Below are 20,504 nucleotides of genomic sequence, written 5' to 3'. Positions count from 1 at the left end.
GTAGTTGTGAACAGACTAAGATCACTGAATTCCAAACAATCCCTTCATTTATCTAAAAATGCAAATTCCCATCACATCTTAAATGTTAACCAACTTCCATGTTTACTTATTAGCATGTCAAGTACATTTCTACACCTAGCTTCTTTTAATAATTTCAAGCTTGCAGTCAACTTGGCTCCAAATGTAAATAAATTACACAGACAGAACCGCCTATACTTACACCCATAAAGCTACTTCACAATAAACCAGAAAAATATTATGAAAATTATTATACTTTCATCACAAATGTAAAAATAAAATCTGAAGTTTATTCATTTGCTTGGACAGCAGATGATGAAACTAAAAGAATAACTTTCAAAGCTAAAGACAAAAGACATACCATTGAAGCTGCATCTATAGCCACTGTTTGAAGCTCTTTTTATAAAATCACCTGTATAAGCAATAAAGCTTATTTTGTTTTTGTGTGTTTTTAATTTTCTGTTATTGATGTTCCATGTCATGCTGTTGCTCCCTCTCCAAAGATTGGAGCTGGAATTATTATTCATGATCTGTCTGCGTATCTAACTCTAATCTATCTATCTGCTTTCTTTTTTTCAATTCATTGATGAGATGTGGGCATTGCTAGCTGGCCAGCATTTTTTGCCCATCCCTAATTGCCATTGAAAAGGTAGTGGTGAGCTGCCTTCTTGAACCACTGCAGTCAATGCAGTGTGGGTACACCCATTTGATTCCATTTGTTTAGTTATTTTGCACCTAAATTTTGTCAGCCACCTTTTGATGTATTCTAGCTCTTCTTCTGTTTTCAGATTTCCAAAGCTTGTAGTTAGATAGGTGATTTTTTTTTTGGGTCAGATGTCCATCTTTTCCACCACTTTATATGCGTTAACTTATGAACAGCATTAATAATACAATTATGCATTTGACACCTTTAAAATCAAGTATAATGATGCATTTAGACAGCCTGAAATTGTGCTAATCAGGTCAAGGTTCTGTCCTTAGTCTCATGTATTCTTTAAAAAAGGGTGGTGGAGAGAGAGGTGTTGTAGGTATCAGGTTGTAACACTTGTGCTGTAAACCGTCCATTTGCTTCTAAGATGAAAGAGTTGGGCTCAAGGATCGCTAATTAACATTTCTACCTGAATGCAAGGTTAACATGCTTCACATTGCAATGGGGGAGAGAACAGAGGAATCCATTTTGGGATCAGGTTACAGGCTTCCCTACAAATCAGTGAATATCACAGACAGTAGCAGTTCTGTGTGGTGAGCAGAGAGTGCAAAGGCTGCTTGACTTTGCAGGCTACCACAGCCAAATGTAGGTGGGAGATGATCTCTAGTCAAAGAGACAAATCCTGCAGCCATCTAAGGATTCTGGGAGATTTGTCCTGACATGGCCTGGGAAGAAGAATCATTGAACAGGCTTTACTGTTGCTGGGTGTAAGCAACGTTTTGAAAACTGAGGGGAGTCCTTGAGATAGTCACTCGACGTTACTACTCGGCGAAATAGGAATGTCAGAACTTATTGAAAGCTGGGAGCAACTTGGACTATTTGTTCTAAGGACTGTAATTCCGTGGAGAGTGCAATGAGTAATGAGTGTTAAAGGAGAATGTTCCTCTCTGTAGCTTAAAGCGTAAGTTGCCTACAAAAAATAATGTTTAGTGAGTTCTTTTTAGGTAATTTGTTACAGTAAAAGTTTTGAATTGTGAATTTTTTGTCAGGTCATTCTTTCAACTAATAACTGGAAGTTAGAAGCTCTTTTTAAAGTTTCTGTGTCTCTGGAGAATGTAACACCATATGTTAAAATTCACAATAGAGCTGAAAGATTCAGTAGCATAGATATGCAGGTCTTATAAAGCAAAATTGCAGGTTAAAAAAAACGTAAGAGTACATGAAATTCTATTTTTGAAAGGGTCATTCAATTAATAAGTAAAGTGATGAAGAATCCTTTTGAAATGGTTAGGCCATAGTTGGAGTGGTGTTTGCAGTTTTTGCAGATCAGTATAGAAAGAATATTGAAGCTATTTGATAGGTGTAATGTATATTCATTGGTATAGTTAAATTAGTTATTGAGAAGAAATTGAAAAATTAGGATTATATTGACAGGAGCAGAGCTGATTGGTTTTTATGGGGTGGGGAAATCTAACTGATGTGTCCAAAAATGTGAAAGCTTTTGTTTGAAGGATGAACGGTGAACCATTATTTCCACAATTGATTAGATGGGGTATAAATTTAGGATTTCTACTAAAAGCATAAAAGAGGAGGTTGAAAGGAATCATTTCATGCCCAGCCCAACTGTTATATCAGAAGTTCTAATTACAATTCAATCCATCAGAACATTTGAGGTTATTCTAAGTGAATTAGACAAACACTTGAATGTGTTTTAGAATCACGGTAGCTGCTTATTCTGAATGGTTGTGCACTTTGAAGTATATTGTGGAGCAGTTCTTTAATTACAACCAGTGTGATATAAGTATAGTATGCGTGAAGCATTATAAGTAGTATTTCATCCCTCACATGGCTTAATGCCATTGCAAAACTACAAATTCTTTCTAGCCTTTCAGGATTAACCTTAAAAAAAAATTGCATGTATTAAACAGGCAACATGCAACTACGTAATGTTTTTTTCAGGGACCTATTACCAGTGGTCCCCGGAGCCTCTGCTTTTTCTATATATTGTCCTTGCCTTTTGTCACATACTGCTTAATTTCTATGGGTGCCAATATTGCAACTGCTATACAGCTTTTTTTGTATTCACTTATTCAAATGGTAACATGAAAAATTATCTGAACAGCATCTTCAGTTAGTGCTGGTGGTAAGTTATTACATATGGCTGGGGAAAAATTCAAATCCATTCCTCAAAAGTACACGTGTTCCAATCAGTACTATTGAATGTGGTATATATTGGTGAAATAATGAGTACAAAATAGAGATGAAGAATAAGATGCAATTGGGCAAAACAGAGTCAACATGCATGGCTACTAAGTGCATAGACCACTCGACTACCCACTGCCTCCATAAGTCTCCCTCTTTCCCCCACCACCCATTACTTTTCTCAACAAATGCAAAAGACTCAGGACTTCCTTGCCACAAAGATAGAAGCCAAGCAGCCAGCTGCCTCAGCTGCTTTGCCCTGCCCAACAAGTCAAACCTAAACTACAGCCAAGCCAATTTACCCCTCTCATTTCTCTGTCAGCTTGTGCTACCCCACCTTCTGTCTCTAAACCCGATTTCTGAAAAAAGACTGCTGAACACCCAAGTTCCCTATTCTTGGGCACAGTCCCCTCCCTTTCAAAGCCATAATCATTAAATCTCTCAAATAAAACCATCCTCAACCTTAATCATTACAAAATACCTATCTCTAACTTGCCTTTCTTGTCCAAGACCTTGAACATATTGTTGCGCCTCAGATCTATTCCCAAGTTCCCTGCAACACCACCTTCAAATCTCTCCAATCGGTTTTTTGACCCACCAAGAGCACTGCACACATGGAGTCAGCATTCACATTTACGCTGATGACTACAGCTTTACCTCTCCACCACCTCTGTGCTGCTTTTGTGTTGTTTGCTCGTTAACTACTTCCACTCCATGAAATTGTCCAGCACTGCCTCTCCCTTATGCTGCTGAAATGCTGATCAATACCTTTGTCATCTCCAGGCTCAACTATTAAAATGCTCTCCTGATCAATCGCCCCCTCCCCTCCCCCAGTTACAACTGGTCCCTGGGTGAAGTACCCCAATTTGTTAACTTCCTGAATAGGACCCAACTTTTGTTATGCTCCCGGGTGAGAATGAATCAGCTGGCTCTCCTTTATTCAACCCCCTCGGTTGGCCTCAACAAGGTTAATTTAAAAGGGATCCCTTCCCGCCGTGGATACCTTTTCTCAGTCCAAATGTATTTACTTTTAGAAGGAGCCAATTTAACTAGGCTTTCTTGAGTCAAAGAGAAGTTTATTAGTTACTAAAACCTGAAGAAAAAATAATAAAAACACAACACACATTCACACTGATTAGAAATGAGAAGTTAAGAGTCCAAATAAAAGTTTTTAAAAATATATAAATCAGTCTTTGGTTTGTCCATGAGGCATAGATGGTGGAACATTGCAGCCGTTATGTTGGGTAATTCGGTAGAGCTGACTTTGACAGTTTCACAATTGATTTGGAGACACTTGGTTCTGCAGGGTAGCTGAAGAGGCTGTCCTATTTCCTTTTTGATTGTGGCTGCTGCTGAGCCTGTCTCCTGCAACAGAGAGAGGGACTTCGCCTGCAGCTGCAGGGGTGACTAGTTGGTTGCCTTGTGCTGCCACTCTCCCAGCACACCAGCACCTTAGCTTTTAACTGATTTTTTTCCCCTGTGTATTCCAGGCGAGGAAATAGGTATGTCTTGCATCCATCTCTGAACTATTAACACATTCTGAGATATAAATCAAGAGGAGATGGATTTTTGGGTGACTGCTAAGACGTGCAAATCAGTCTTTTGTCTCTGCAACCACAGGAGAATAAGATTCAGTCTTTTGCATCTTTCTATTGCAGTTTCAACTGTCTCTGCTTGAAGAAGGCTATGACACCATTTCAGTTGTGACATTCCATGTTTTCTTGGGATAGGTCTGTCAGTATAATCCACATAGGAATTTTCCAGAAAGTGGTCACTTTAGATTATCAGTCATCTATTGTTCAGCATCCTTGCTTGCATTTCTTTAAAAACACACAAGTCTTCCTTAAAAAGTTCAATATGCTCTAAGTAACTTGCAGCTGTAATCAGCTTTTCATGACACTCCTCCGTAAGCTTTAGCTCATGCAAAACTCTGTTTCCTATTTTCCATTATGCTCTAAATCCCACCTGCACACAACCCCTGTCCTTATTTAACCAACTTGGCTCCCAGCCTCTCAACCTCATAAATTGAAAATGATATTCCATATTTAAATCCCTCCACCGATTTACTTTACCTTTGTAACCTATGTCACGTTACAACAGACCCTTCCCAGGACCAAATTCTCCATTCCCTTGATTCCAGCCTGTGTGTTATTCTTTGTAATGAAATCTGATACTTACCTTGGTTTTGAATTGGCAGTTGCAGTTCGGAAACTACAGTTCCCGACGGGCCCGTCGATCTGGAACTGGATGCACACGCGCAGTTCACGGTTTTTTCACAGAATTTGAGCCTTTCACATGTGCGCCGGCTGAGAAAGGGCTGCACGTGCGTAGTTAGTTCTTTTAACGTTCTTTAGGCTGTGAACCGGCCCTGCACATGTGCAGAAGGCAAAGAAGTGAAATAGTGCGAAACAGCAGGTCAGGTGACCTGGGACCAGAGCACCATTCAAGATAAGGTGTCCAAGGGAGCAGGACACCAGGATGGGGACAGGAAGAAGGCCCCAAACCTGGGAGTGGGACAAAAAGAGGTCCCAGAAGAAAGTCCAGGCAGGGACAAAGACGGGGATCAGAGATAGATCCCAATGAGTCAAGATAAACGACAAGAGCAGAGAAAAAAGGCTCCAAGTTAAAGAGAGAGCTGTGGGAAGCAGACTTCAAGCACAGTGGGCTCAAGAGAAGCCCTGAAGATCTGAGCCAAAGGTTGGTGACTCCATGCTGCGGGTCATAAGGAAAAAGGTCCCTCTTTGGGGCAGCGGCCGAAGATCTGAAAGTGTTGAAGCTATCCAAGTGGGGAAAATGTTTTAAGAGAATGCCAATGCGAGATCTTCAAATGTGGAGATTGGAAGCCCTTGTGAGAGAGACAAAGTTTCAGTGAGACTGGTTGGCTCACAATGTGACAAATGTCTGGGTGGGTTGTTAAGAAATCCATAGAATCTGCTTTGGTCACATCTGTCATTTACTTTCGAGTGTCGTGTGTCTGACCACAGTTCACCTGTTAATTTACATGTACCTCACACTTACTTTGAATGTTATAGTGTAGGATAGATATTGTAATTGAATGTTATAGTGTAGGATAGATATTGTAAATTGTATTTTCCTGAAGTTGCATGTGTCTGTAAAGGTATTGCTGGGGTAATGGAATAGTATGATTTGAATCATTTTGTGTTTTTGAGATCTTTCCAACCTTTTTGTCTGGTATAATATAGGTCATTTTTCTTGTTTTAATAAATATTTTATTCTTTGTGTTAAAAGTTCATCAGACTCCTTTGAATTAGTTCAGTAACTTCCTCCACAGTTTTTTTTAACAAACAGTTAGGATCTAGGAAGCCAGGTTTCACTCTGGGATCTAATTTATTCAGTATTAACATTAGCTGGGATTATCACCCCTTTACTTTATCATTGGCTACCATGCTCTCAGTTTCTTAGACTCTCCACTTTATAATTCCCTTCTGCCTCAACTGCTCCCTCCTGTTCTAAGATTCTTAAAACCCATGCCTTTGACCAAGCTTGTGATCACTTCTGATAGATCTTCCTTTGGCGTGGCGTTCATTTTTTTTCTTGAGCATGTGAAATGCCTTGGAATGTTTCTTTACATTAAAGACACCATATAAATCCAAGTTGCTGTTTCAAAATCAGTGAATATGTAACAGGGTGCAGATTAACAATGTAAAATGACAGAGGATGTGGGGGTGGAATTTACTTCCTTCTTTCTTGGAGTTAGAGTAAAGCCAGCAAGGATGCATTTACTGCCCTTTTCTGATTGCCCTGAGTAGTTGGTGATGGACCTTCTTAAAGTGCTGCAGTCCTTGTGGTGATTATGCTTCTAGCATTGTGTTAAGTAGGGAATTCCAGAGCATCAACCTCATACTGGTGAAGAAATAGTGATGTATCAAAATCAGATTCAGATTGAAGTTGAACTGAGGGCATTCCTATAATATTTTTGCTGTTTTCCTTCTTGATGGTAGAGGCCATGGGGAGGAAGATGCTGTCAAAACAACCTTCCTGCTGTGAATCCTGTAAGTAATACATACCACAGCCACAGTGTACTGGTAACTGACGGGATGGATGTGCTGTTCAATGTTTCTGCTGCTGCACCCATACACTTGAGTGATGAGTCTTCCATCATCCTCCTGACTTGAGCTTTGTAAGTAATGGAGGGGCTTTTAGGTGAGCTACTCGACAGTGCACAGCTTCTACCATGCCTTTGTAGCCACAGTATTGACATGCTGTTTCAACTAAGTTTCTGGTCAGTAGTGACTCGATGTTGGTGGTGAGGGACATAGTGATAGTGGCATCCTTAAAGTCAGAGAGATACCTGGGCTTTCTGTTATTTGAGATGGCTGTTACCTGGCACTTAGGTGCGGTGAATGTTCCACTTGTAAGCCCGAGCCCAGTTGTTTTCCAGTTGCTGCTGGTGTAGGCTGCTTCATTATCAGAATAATTGTGAATGGAGCAGCACAGTTGAATTGTCAGGGAATAGCCTCCGCTTCCAACTTAATGATAGCAAAAGCTCATTGACAAAGCAGCTGAAAATGGTTGGGTTAAGGATGCTTCCTTGAAAAACTCTTGCAGTGATATCCTGAGGTTCCCATTGTTGCCTTGTGGCAGCCACAACTCCTTTTCTGTGTCTGATATGAATCCAGCCGTGAAGTGTTTTGTCACTTCTAACCAATTTAGAATACAAGCACACACATGTCTTATCGGCTTTTGAACCCCAGCTCCCTATGTAAAACCAGAAGGTTCCTTTATTCTTTTTCTACACCAGAGGGCAGTACATCCGGGATTTAGCACACCCTACTGGCAGGTTTTTTAATGTAGCACTTAACGAAAATGTCTTTTTACAAAAAAGCATAAACATTAAACACAAAACACTCATCTCCTCCTCCTTTAGCCAGGAACAAATTGGCTAGGCGGTTTGCGGATTCGCTTTGGTCTAGAGAATAGTGTTGGCTTAGGTATCTCAGTTTGTTTGCTTAGAAATGGAAGGGTCTACTTTCCCACTTGCTTCTGTCCAGGTCAAACAGTTGCAGCTATAGGTACGACAGGTTTGTCAGTTGAATCAAGTCAGGTTTCACCAAATGGAGCAGCTGTTTCCCAGGAATCTTCCACTTTGACTGGAGATCCCTGGGAATTTGGTTCCTTGGATTTGGCTTCTCTAATCTGGTCAGTGTGTCTCTTCCAGATTCCACAGGAAGATTCAACATCATAGGTCAGTGGTTCTCAACACTTGATTCTTCCCAGGAGCCATTTTGGTGTTCTAGAGTAATTTTGGACACAAACAGACTGATCCAGATTAAACTCATGGGGCAGAAGTTTACGGCCCTGTTTCGGCGGGGACGGGGCCGTAAAATGTGGCGGGCCGTTATAAACCCCATTGACGACAGCAGGAACGTAAAAGCCCGCTGTCGTAAAATTCTGCCCATGGGCTGGTTTACTTGTGTCATTGTGACCTTTTCTGATCAAGTTGCCTTGAACCAATCTTTCCTTTCAAATCCAGATACAGCAAATCCATCCTGGTACGCAGTCACCTTCCAAACATCAGCTCAGCAGGAGATACACCTGTTGTTGAATGTGGAATATAATTACACATCATCAAAAAAGTTATTCAGCTTCAACTTCCAATCTATTTGCATCCTCCCCTTCAATATAGCCATTTTGAATGTCTGGACAAAGCGCTCCATTTCACCATTTGAGGATGGGTTTTGAGGCGAGATGAGAATTTGTTTGATCCCATTGTTTTTCAGGAATGTTTGAAATTCACATGATGTGAACTGTGTGCCAGTGTCAGACACAATCTGCTCTGGCAATCCAAAAGTAGTGAACACATTCTGGAGAGCATCAGTGGTCTTTGCTGAAGTAGTCAACTTCATGGGAATCACAGGAGGCCACTTTATGTGGGCATCCACCACAATCAGGAAGGTATGTCCAAGAATTGGTTTGGCAAAGTCCACATGAAGTCTCTGCCATGGGTGGTCAGGCCAAGCCCAAGTATGTAGTGGGACAGATGCAGGAGTAGACTTCATTTCCTGGCATGGAGGCAGCCACTGGCCTTGCCTTTGATGCCTTTATCCAGGTGTGGCCACCATACATGTGGACAAGCCAGTGCTTTCATTTTGACGATTCCCATGTGACTGAGATGAAGTTCTACCACTCGTGTTTGGAATTTTGGAAGAATAACAACTCATAACAAACAACCGTCTTGCAGAGTCAGCTCAAATCTACGCATGTAGTAAGGTCTAAGCTCAGTAGTCATTTCTTGGGGTGCACATCAGTTTGCTTGTCTAACAAGGATTGCAACATGGGTTTGCAATGCACTTTATTTTATTCCAGTCTAGCCGAATTTCTTTTAGCCAGTTTCTGCCCATAAGTGATGGACGATCCCCTTTCACAATGATAAGTGGCACCTTTGCTATTTGATCTCCATATTTAGCTTGAATGCATATTTTTCAAAGTATATTTACAGGCTCACCAGTGTAGGTACTAAGCTGGAGGAGAAACGCTCCGATGGGCATTTCTTGAAAATTTTGTCCCATGTCTTCTCTGAAGCAATAGACACAGATGCTCCAGAGTCAACCTCCATTTCGAGTGTTTTACCATTTAAGGCATTGCCAACTTTTAGTTCTTCATCAAGTTTCAGATCAGGCTGAATGCAATACAATTGCTCTTCTGCATTGTTGCTGTTAGTTTCACCTTCTGTCTCGTCTGGACTCGCACTACTTTTGTATTTTGTTTCCAAGTAATGCATCTTTTTAAACTGCCTGTTTATTTTCAAATGAAACTTGTCTGTTGCTCTTGGTGATGCCCTTTTCTTGGTGGTACTGCTTTACTGTGATTAGCCTTTGATCTACATACACACTGTCCTTTTTTTCCACAGTAGCGACAATCCGCGATTTTCCACTTACAGGCTTCTGCACTATGCCTTGTTCCATTACAGCGGTAACTTGTTTGGAAGAGAATATTCCCTGACTTCACTATTTTAACTTTGGCATTGTTAGAATGCGGTTTCAAGCCTCTAGCTTATTCCTCTGCCATCTTTATGCTTTGCACAATCTCAAACGCTTTCTTCAGTATCTCTTGTTCCGCTAACAATCTGCGCTGAACTCTTTCATTTCTTAGTCCACAAACCAAATGATCACGCAAAGCTTCATCCAAGTAATCTTTAAAGTCACAATGTTCTGTTAATTTTCTCAACTCAGCCAGGAACTGGGAAACTGACTCATCCTCATGCTGTTTTCTTCGGTGATACTTGAATCTCTCGGCAATAATTGCTAGTCTGGGATCGAAGTGCATTTTCAAAACAGCCACAAGCTCTTTAAAGCTTTTATCTGCTGGCTTGTCAGGGGCAATGAGATTCCTCAATAAAGTGAAATTTTTCATACTGATGACTGTAAGAAACACTGAGGCCTGCTTTTCCTCTTCAATCTCATTCACAATGAAAAACTGTTCCATTTGCTTGACATAAACTACAAAGTCCATAGTAGCTGGATCAAAAGCCTCTAAAGCCCCTAATAATGATGGTCCCATCCTTATTGCCATTTGAAGTGTTTTGTTGCTTCTTAACAATTTAGAATACAAGCACATACATCTAACTGCTTCTGAATCCCAGCTTCCTGTGGGTTCATTTATTCTTTTTCTACACCACAGGGCAGTACATCCAGGACTTAGCACACCCTACTGGCAGGTTTTTTTTTATATATAGCACTTTTTCTTTACAAAAAAGCATAAACGTTAAACACAAACATCACAAGGTGGAGATTTTCTGTCTGATTCCCATTTAATTCAGTTTTGCTAAAGCTTCTTAGTGCTGCATGTGGTCGAATGCTGCTCTGATTTGCCATGGGAGAATACTGTAAATAATTTTTTATGCTCACATTGTTCAGGCATCAAAAGTTTTAGCAATTTTAATTCTAGCATACAGTTCCTGTAATTTAAGGGCTGTGCCTGTGGCTTCTTCTGATCTAGAGCTGCCAAGTTAACACTGAGCAGCTTTTCTTTGAGTCAGTTGCCTTCCTCGAGTGGCTTGCTGATGAAATTGTATCTGATATCAGCTGAGTGGCCCTTCATGTGCTTTCAGAGATAATAGGTTTCTGGGATCTGAAAACAAAATTGCATGTAAAATGGCTACTTTCAGGCAGTGCTAAGTACTGCCATGAAGTATTGAGAGGAAGGCTGAGGTACAACCAGTTCCAAATACAACTATGGTGGTAAATTTAACCTTCACTTGGTGCTTTTGCATTGTGAGTGAGAGAAAATCAGGGAGAATTATTACTCAGATCCTGTCATTTGCCCTATAATTTATATTGGAGCAAGTAAACAAAAATGGTCTGTGAATGTTTTTGAAAAGAAAGCACTCCTATAGCCTCCTGAAAGAGATCTAGGGGGTACATTGGTTAAATCTATTAAATTGTAAGACCATAATATGGTTGCAGGAGGCCTTGTGGCACAGTGGGTAGCATCACTACCTCTGAGGCAGAAGCTCCGCATTCAAGTCCCACTCCAGGACTTGATGGCCAAGGAAGGTGTGTTCGTAACATGGCCAGATAGGTTGAATTTCAGCTTGTTATTCTTTCCAACGTAGGCCAATGCCAATGGTAAGAGATTGCTAGTCAGCGATGTGAAAGAAAGAAATTGGAGCCTCTGCCATCACTATCCATTGCTCTAGCCTCAGTGGCTGAGTGGCCACTGTGGATCAGATTGGTGCCAACAGCGCAGGGATCAATCCCCATTCTGGCTGGGGCGTGCCTACTTGTCCTACCGATGGTGGAGATATTGGTGCTGAGAGTCGGACCTGCCTTTGGGCAGAGAACTCAAGAAGAAGAAGATGGTTGCAGTAAAATTAGGCATGCACTGGGGTTGTTCTGACAAAATGGATTGTATTGTTGTTGTAATTAAATAAAGGAACATATTGTCCTCTAGACTGAAACAAGCACCCAAGGTGATTGAGACTGAGGAATCTACAGGAATATCTCTGTTATCTGGCATGCTCTGGGAATGGGAGGTGCCAGTTAATCAAATATTGTGGTTAACTAAGATATAAGGTATAGAATGAGTTCCACGTTTTCATCCAATCAGAAAACTCCAGGACGATTGTGCAGGTGTTGAGGTCTTGTGAGAGGTGCAGGAGTGCGTGAATCAAGTGAGTGGTGCTGGGGGAGCATGGTGCTGCAGAACAGTGGGAAGCTGAGACCTGAGCAAGGACAGGCTGCCGATAGCAACTACCAGTGAGTTTGACATCTCCAGTAGAAAAACAGACCTAACCCCAGAAACCCCAGAATTCCAGTTAGTAGAGAATTCCAGTCGGTAGAATGCCAGATAACAGAAATTTTACATGTAATATGAAAGAAAAGTTAAGGATTTATCATCTTTTAAGCAGAAAATTTCAAGATTGAGTGAAATATATAAAAATACTCTATGCAATTTTATTTTAATGATTTTGAATTCACTCTGCAAATATTTAAATGCTGCAGCAGAGTAATGGAGGGTCAGTATGTGAGCTGCAGGCTGATGAGAGCCCTTTAAAAAAAATTCACCTTTTAAAAGGAATGGCATTTTTAAGAACACAAAAGCAAAATACTACGGATACTGGAAATCTGAAATAGAAACAAAAAATGCTGGAAATACTCAGCATCCAGACTGGGTTCTGATGAAGGGTCATCGACCTGCAATGTTATCATCTGCGGAGGAAAACAGAGTTGCCTGAACTGTTGAGTATTTCCGGTGTTTTTAAGAACCTTGCTTTTAAAAAGTAGTTGTGACTGGAGTTGGAGGAGACTTTCCCCAGGCAGTTGAGCATAAAAAAATGTTGTTCAAGAGAAGTGAAAGAGGCTGGAAGTTGGAGAGTTTTCTAGGACCAATAAGAGAAAGGAGGCTCCGACATGGCAGGACCATGTAACAATACAAATGGGACCCAACAATCCAGCAGGGTTGGGCACCTGAGTCTGCATGCTACTATTCCCAGTTTAAAACAAAATAGAGTGTATTCAACCCAGTTGCTATGACCTCTTGCCTATTAGTCTCATTCATAATGCGGTGCTATTAATTTATTGAATATTTACTGACAAGGTAGGATTGTCAACAATCCATCCAATTTTTCATAGTGTGAGGGCACTTTCAGATCCCAAGTTGTTGAAGTATTCTTAAAATTTAGAATAATGCTAGAATACCAGGAACTTGGACACTTTTATGCTACCAATTTGGTGGGTTGAGATACAAAGCAGGTTTGAAGGTGGCAATGGTTTGCTAATATAAATGTGACAGGACAGAATCTAACCCTGTTTTTTTTCATTAAAAATATCCTGATTGCTATTTCTTATTTTTAAAACTGGACTTTTTGGCTGAACAAAGACTATTACGATGGATGACCCTCTGTCTGTGAGGTATCATCTGTGAGTCTCCAAAACAAAAGAATCCACTTCTCAGTTTCAGGAATGTCATATCTAAGGAGCTTCTACTAGACCACCTGGGGACTGCACAGCACAACTTCAAAGGGAACTACCAGAAGGCCATTTGCATTTAACAAACCACGTTTGCTAGCGGAGCCTGAGAGCCCACAAAGACAATGACTTCCCAAACACCAGACCCCAAACAAGCACCTCTTTCATGGCAAAGACGTTGTCAGCCTGGAACACACAGCCAATTTCCAGACACTGAATAAACATCCTTTGAAGGCGTTGTGGAGAGTTAAGGTCTCATGATCTAAGACTCTGGCTTGTTCAACAGGTTAGTATTGCCTCCCTGAGCTGCAAACTCCTGTCTGGTGTTTAACACCTGACTGACAGGCCACACTGAAGCAAGCCCTGGCCAGGCTGGACAACTGGCCCCCATCTAACCTGACTCTGCAGGAAGTTTTGAATCATCACCTACAAAACTGATTCATCTCTGCATGCCTACTTCATCTTGTGACATCAACACCACCGGAAAAGTGAATTTTGCAACGGCAGTTTTCAGCCCGCCAACCTCCGTAAAATAATTCCTCATTGGACTTTGATCCTGGACTCTGGAACTCACGTGGACCAATATTTATTTTCTCTGTGGACTCTGTACTGCAAAAACCTTCCTTTCTCTATCCCTCCCGTTACTGTATGAGTGCAGAGGAGGAAAAGTTATAGACCCTCCTTTTTGCGGTTTGTGAATGTGTACAATAAATTAACCTAAGTTAATTCTACCTCGAGTTTGCTGTGGGTTTGGGAAATACGCCACCATTTATTTTTTTAAAAATCATAACCTTTCTGTTTACGGACATGTAAAGAACTGTAAAGAGCAAGATTTCAGTGAGCAGAGCGGGGCTGTAAAGAGCAAGATTTCAGTGAGCAAAGTCGGGCTGTAAAGAGCGAGACTTCAGTGAGCAGAGTGAGACTTCAGTGAGCAGAGTGGCCCTGTAAAGAGCGATGCTTCAGTGAGCAGAGCGGGGCAGTAAAGAACGAGACTTCGTTGAGCAGAGCGGGGCAGTAAAGAACAAGACTTCATTGAGCAGAACGGGACTGTAAAGAACGAGACTTCAGTGAGCAGAGCGGGGCTGTAATGAGCGAGACTTCAGTGAGCAGAGCGGGGCTGTAAAGAGCGAGACTTCAGTGAGCAGAGCAGGGCTGTAAAGAGCGAGACTTCAGTGAGCAGAGCAGGGCTGTAAAGAGCGAGACTTCAGTGAGCAGAGCGAGACTTCAGTGAGCAGAGCAGGGTTGCAAAGAATGAGAATTTAGTGAGCAGAGCAGGGCTGCACAAGGGGGGAGGAGTAAGCGTGCAAGAGCAATAGTGGTAGGAGGCTCAATAGACAGGCACTTCTGCGGCCGTAGACGTAACTCCAGGATGGTGTGTTGCCTCCCTAGTGCCAGGGTCAAAGATGTCACAGAAAGGCTGCAGGGAATTCTGAAGTGGGAGGGCGAACGGTCAGAGGTCGTGGTTCACATTGGTACCAACGACATAGGTAGAAAGAGGGATGGGGTCCTGCAACAAGAATTTAATGAGCTAGGTAGCAGATTAAAAAGCAGGACCTCAAAGGTTGTAATCTCTGGAATACTCCCTGTGCCACGTGCTAGTGGGTATAGGAATAGGAGGATAGAGAGGATGAATGTGTGGCTGAAGAGATAGTGCAGGAGGGAGGGCTTTAATTTCCTGGATCACTGGGTCTGTTGCTGGAAAAGGTGGGGCCTGTGCAAGTTAGACAGGTTGCACCTGAACTGCAGTGGGACCAACATTCTTGCAGGGAGGTTTGCTAATGCTGTTGTGGGGTGGGGGGGGAGTTTAAACTAATTTGGCAGAGGCATGGGATATAGAGTGGAGGTACAGTAGGGGGTGATGCACAGCAAATATAGAATAGAAACTAAGTCAACCTGGAAGGCAGAGCCAAATATTAAGGCACAAGGGAATAATGCAAAGCTGGATTGCATCTATTTTAACGCAAGGAGTCTTACAAGTAAGGCAGATGAATTGAGGGCGTTGACTAACACATGGAAATATGATTTTGTTGCTATCACAGAGACATGGTTTAGGGAAGGGCAGGACAGGCAGCTCAATATTCCAGGGTATAGAATCTTCAGGCATCATAGGGGGATGGTAAAAGAGGAGGTGGCATTGCACTATTGATCAAGGAGTCAATTACTGCAATAAGGAGGGATGGTATCTTAGAAGGTTCCTCAAATTAGGCCGTATGGGTAGAACTTAAAAACGGAAAGGGGCAATCGCTTTGCTGTGAGTATGCTATAGGCCCTCAAACAAGGGGAGATAAAGGAGCAGATATGTAGGCAAATCTCAGAAGTGTAGAAATAATAGCGTAATAATAGCAGGGGATTTCAACTTCCCCAATATTAACTGAGATAGTCTTAGTGTGAAAGGCTTAAAGGGGGCGGTATTCTTAAACTGCATCTGGGAGATTTTTGAACCAACACGTAGAAAGTCCTACAAGAGAAGGGGCGGTACTGGACCTAATCTTACTGGAATGAAGCCGGGCAAGTAGTAGAAATATCAGTGTGGGGAGCATTTCAGGGATAGTGACCATAACTCTAAGATTTATGGTAGTTATGGAAAAGGACAAAGATGGACCAGAAATAAAGGTCCTGAATTGGGGGAAGGCCGATTTCAAGATGATTAGACAGGATCTGGCCAAAGTAGACTGGGCGCAGCTACTTGTAGGAATGTCTACATCAGACCAGTGGGAGTCATTCAAAAAGGAAATAGTGAGAGTTCAGGGCCAACATGCCCCCGTAAAGGTGAAGGGTAGGACCAACAAGTCCAGAGTACCCTGGATATCAAGGGATATAGAGGATTAGATAAGGAAAAAAAAGGTTTATGGCAGATAGGGGGCTGAAAACAGCGGAAGCTCCAGAGAAGTATAGAAGGTATTGGGTGTTACTTAAAAAAGTAATTAGGAGGGCGAGGAGGGGGTATGAAAAAACATTGGCGGGCAAGGTAAAGGAAAATCCCAAGGCATTTTATAAATATATTAAGGGCAAGAGGATAACCAAGGAAAGAGTAGGCCCATTAGGGACCAAAGTGGCAATCTGTGCCTGGAGCCGGAGGACGTAGGTGAGGTTTTGAATGATTACTTTTCATCTGTGTTCACTATGGAGAAGGACGATATAGATGTAGAAATCAGGGAGGGGGACTGTGATATACTTGAACAAATTAGCTTGAGAGGAGGAGGAGGTATTAGCGGTTTTAACGGGCTTAAAAGTGGATAAGTCCCCAGGCCCAGATGAGATGCATCCCAGGCTGCTTTGTGAGGCAAGGGAGGAGATTACAGGGGCTCTGACATTAATTTTCAAATCCTCTCTGGCCACAGGAGAGGTGCAAGAGGACTGGAGGACAGTGAATGTGGTACCATTGTTCAAGAAGGGTAGTAGGAATAAACCAGGTAATTACAAGCCAGAGAGTCTAAACCAGGTAATTACAGGTAGGGAAACTATTGGAAAAAATTCTGAGACACAGGATTAATCTCCACTTGAAGAGGCAGGGATTAATCAGGGATAGTCAGCGTGGCTTTGTCACGGGGAGATCATGTCTAACAAATTTGATTGAATTTTTTGAGGAGGTGACTAGTTGTGTAGGTGAGGGTAATACAGTTGATGTAGTCTACATGGACTTCAGTCAGGTTTTTGACAAGGCCCCGCATGGAAGCATGGCGAAGAAGGTAAAAGCCCATGGGATCCAGGGCAATTTGGCAAATTGGATCCAAAATTGGCTTCATGCCAGGAGGCAGAGGGTGATGGTCAAAGGTTGTTTTTGTGATTGGAAGACTGTGACGAGTGGTGTACCGCAGGGATTGGTGCTGGGACCCTTGCTGTTTGTAGTATATATTTAATGATTTAGATGTGAATATAGGAGGTTTGGTCAGTAAGTTCGCAGATGACACAAAAATTGGTAGTATTGTAGGAGGAAAGTCTCAGATTACAGGATGATATGGATGGGGTGATAAAATGGGCAGAGCAGTGGCAAATGGAATTTAATCCTGACAAATGTAAGGTGATGCATTTTGGAAGGACTAACATGGCAAGGGAATGCACAGTGAATGGTAGGACCCTAGGAAATATAGAGGATCAGAGGGACCTTGATGTACATGTCCATAGATCCCTGAAGGCAGCAGCACAGGTAGATAAGGTGGTTAAGAAGGCATATGGGATACCTGCCTTTATTAGCCGAGGCATAGAATATAAGAGCAGGGAGGTTATGTTGGAGCTGTATAAAACGCTAGTTAGGCCACAGCTGGAATATTGTGTGCAGCTCTGGTCGCCACACTATAGGAAGGATGTGATTGCACTGGAGAGGGTACAGAGGAGATTCACCAGGATGTTGCCTGGGCTGGAGCATTTCAGCTATGAAGAGAGACTAGATAGGCTAGGGTTGTTTTTCTTAGAGCAGAGAAGGATTAGGGGGTACCTGATAAAATTATGAGGAGCATAGATAGGGTAGATAAGGAAACTTTTCCCCTTAGTGGACGTGTCAATAACCAGGGGGCATAGAATTAAATTAAGGGGCAGAAAGTTTAGAGGGGATTTGAGGAAATTTTTTTTCAGCCAGAGGGTAGTTGGAATCTGGAACATACTGCCTAAGGTGGTGGTAGAGGTAGGAAACCTCACAACATTTAAGAAGTATTTAGATGAGCACTCGAAACACCATGACATACAGAACTATGGGCCAAGTGCTGGAAAAATGGGATTAGAATAGATTGGTGCTTGATGGCTGGCATGGACACGATGGACCGAAGGGCCTATTTCTGTGCTGTATAACTCTGACGCTGTGTGGTGAGAGGAAAAAATCTCTGTTTGAACTGAGCACCCTTCTGTCTGTAATATAAAGGAAGGAGAGCCCATGATAGTGCACATGGTCTTTGTAATGAACATGCCCATGGATTAAATTTTTTCTCACTATTTTCATGTTCAAATATATTTGATTTTTTTTTAAAAATCATTTTGCACTGGATATTATGAGAAATTGATGTTTTTATCGTTTTGGGAAATATTGTGTTATTCAGTGAAAAGCATGTCTATGTATGACCTAACTAAGCTAGACAGAGATTAATAGGAAACAGGTTGCCTGCGGGGCTTATAACATGAAAAGGATAGAGGTGTTAGGTTTGAGGTACATGTGAATATGTTAGATCTAATATTTGCATTTTTTGATAAGTTGACAGTTTGTTTGAATATCAAAGGGGAGTCAGATGTGGCAAGAAATTTGCTTGCATCTTACATAAATTCCATAGGTAAATAGAAAGGGGGTATTATATTTTATTGACCCGAAAGCAAAGACAAGGTGGGAATGTGAAGGATCTTATATTTGGAAGGATTTGAGTTTCAAAGAGCTGTGAAAACAATGGAATCTGAGATGAAAGGGGAAAAAAGGTATTTTAGAGTGACTGTGGAGAGCTTGAGGGCAGTAGCTGTTGGACTGTTGAGCTGAAACTGTGGGATATAGCAGCTGTAGCTGTGGGCTGAGAGAGGATGCAGTTTGAACCAACCATCCAGTCGAGCCAGAAAAGTCTTGGGCTGCAAAAAGCATTTTTATTCTGAAGTTTGGATTTTCACAGCAGAGTGGAAGAACGTTGCAGGTCATGTGGTATGCCTTTACTGAAGCTACACCAGTTTGTATTGGGTAATATTACTGGAGTTTACATTAAACATCTATAAGGGAACATCGTGGGTCTGTCCGCAAGCATGACCCAGACCTTCCTGTCGCTTGCCATTTCAACACACCACCCTGCACTCATGCCCATGTGTCCATCCTTGGCCTGCTGCAATGTTCCAGTGAAGCTCAACGCAAACTGAAGGAACAGCATCTCATCTTTCGATTAGGCACTTTACAGCCTTCTGGATTTAACATTGAGTTCAACAACTTCAGATCATGAACTCTCTCCTCCATCCTCACCCCCTTTTTGATCCCTTTTTTCCTAATAATTATTAGATATTTTTTTCTTTTCCCACCTATTTCTATTATTATTTTTAAAATTTATTTCCATCCATTGTTTTATCTCCACCTTTCAGCCTATTTCGATTCCTTCCCCCCACCCCACCCCCACTAGGGCCATCTGTCACTTGCTGATCTTGCTTTCTACCTTTAATGTCACCATTAGCACATCCTTTAGCTAACATCACCACCCCTTTGACCTTTTGTTTATGATATCTTTGGCAATCTCTCCTTTGCCTCCACCTATCACTGGCCCTCTATCTAGCTCCACCTGTCCCACCCCCCTTAAACAGCTTATATTTCACCACATTTCTATTTCTCTTTAGTTCTGATGAAGAGTCATACGGACTTGAAACGTTAACTCTGTTTTCCTCTCCACAGACGCTGTCAGACCTGCTGAGTTTTTCCAGCAATTTTTGTTTTTGTTTCAGATTTCCAGCATCAGTAGTATTTTGCTTTTATATATGAGGGAGTGTTGCCTGGAAGGTGTTTACTTGTGGGTCTGACCAAGTAGTGTGTCTTTTTGGGGAAATGTGTAACTGTAATCCTGTGAGCTTAAGTTTTCTTTTATTCTTGTTAATAAAACTTTTACTTTTAATTTTTAAAATCTCAAAAGTGTTACTGGATTTCTTGCTGCTGAGATCAGTACGACGACGACTTATTTTCAGAATACAAAAAAAAGGTATGGCCTGTAAGTCCAGTTTCCCTCTGGGATTTGGTTTGCATAGCAATTAACATTGGCTGTGGTCATAACAATATTGTATAATTCCATAGTTTCTGTATGAAAGTTTAGACCTTCCTTCTGGCTTCCTCCATTGTTAATGTTACCTTGTGTTTTTTAATTTACAGGGAGTTTGTGCTGATCAATCAAAAGTTACAGCCTATCATCGATTTCAGACTGTGGAGATGAACAATTTGGTTCTTGGAGAGCTGCAACGGGTTTTGGATATTAAGGCTGATCACTTACATCAAACACTGGCTTTGCATGCCTATACCTCAGTACTTTCTCGCCTACAGGTGGAATCATACATATACAGGTTGTTGAACAGCTCTCCAGCATTTAGAGAAGTGGCAGTTCTGCAAAGACAACGTTAGTATACCTTAAGTCAATAGCTCATTATTTTGAATGTAGATCTTCAGTGCAGTGAAGGGTCTACACCAAAATGCTAAATGGTCCTTTCACTTAAGACAGATGCTGTGCATTTCAGGTATTTTCTATCTTTATTTCTCTAGATTTCCAGTTTTT

The 20,504-nt window shown here is 41.6% G+C and overlaps 1 protein-coding gene across 1 annotated transcript in view; it reads left to right on the top strand.

Moving 5' to 3' along the window:
* Positions 1 to 20,504, top strand: part of epg5 (ectopic P-granules autophagy protein 5 homolog (C. elegans)) — a 193,279-nt gene that overhangs the window by 2,728 nt on the left and 170,047 nt on the right. Inside the window, exon 3 of the mRNA XM_078550485.1 lies at positions 20,108 to 20,348. Within this exon, the coding sequence (XP_078406611.1) occupies positions 20,108 to 20,348 (241 nt within the window). The remainder of the gene's footprint in view (positions 1 to 20,107; positions 20,349 to 20,504) is intronic.

The sequence above is a fragment of the Cetorhinus maximus genome, chromosome 1, assembly GCF_964194155.1.
Source record: "Cetorhinus maximus chromosome 1, sCetMax3.hap1.1, whole genome shotgun sequence".
In the NCBI taxonomy this organism is placed as follows: Eukaryota; Metazoa; Chordata; class Chondrichthyes; order Lamniformes; family Cetorhinidae; genus Cetorhinus; species Cetorhinus maximus.
The sequence above is the reverse complement of the archived record's forward strand: the minus strand, read 5'-3'. Positions and strand labels throughout refer to the sequence as shown.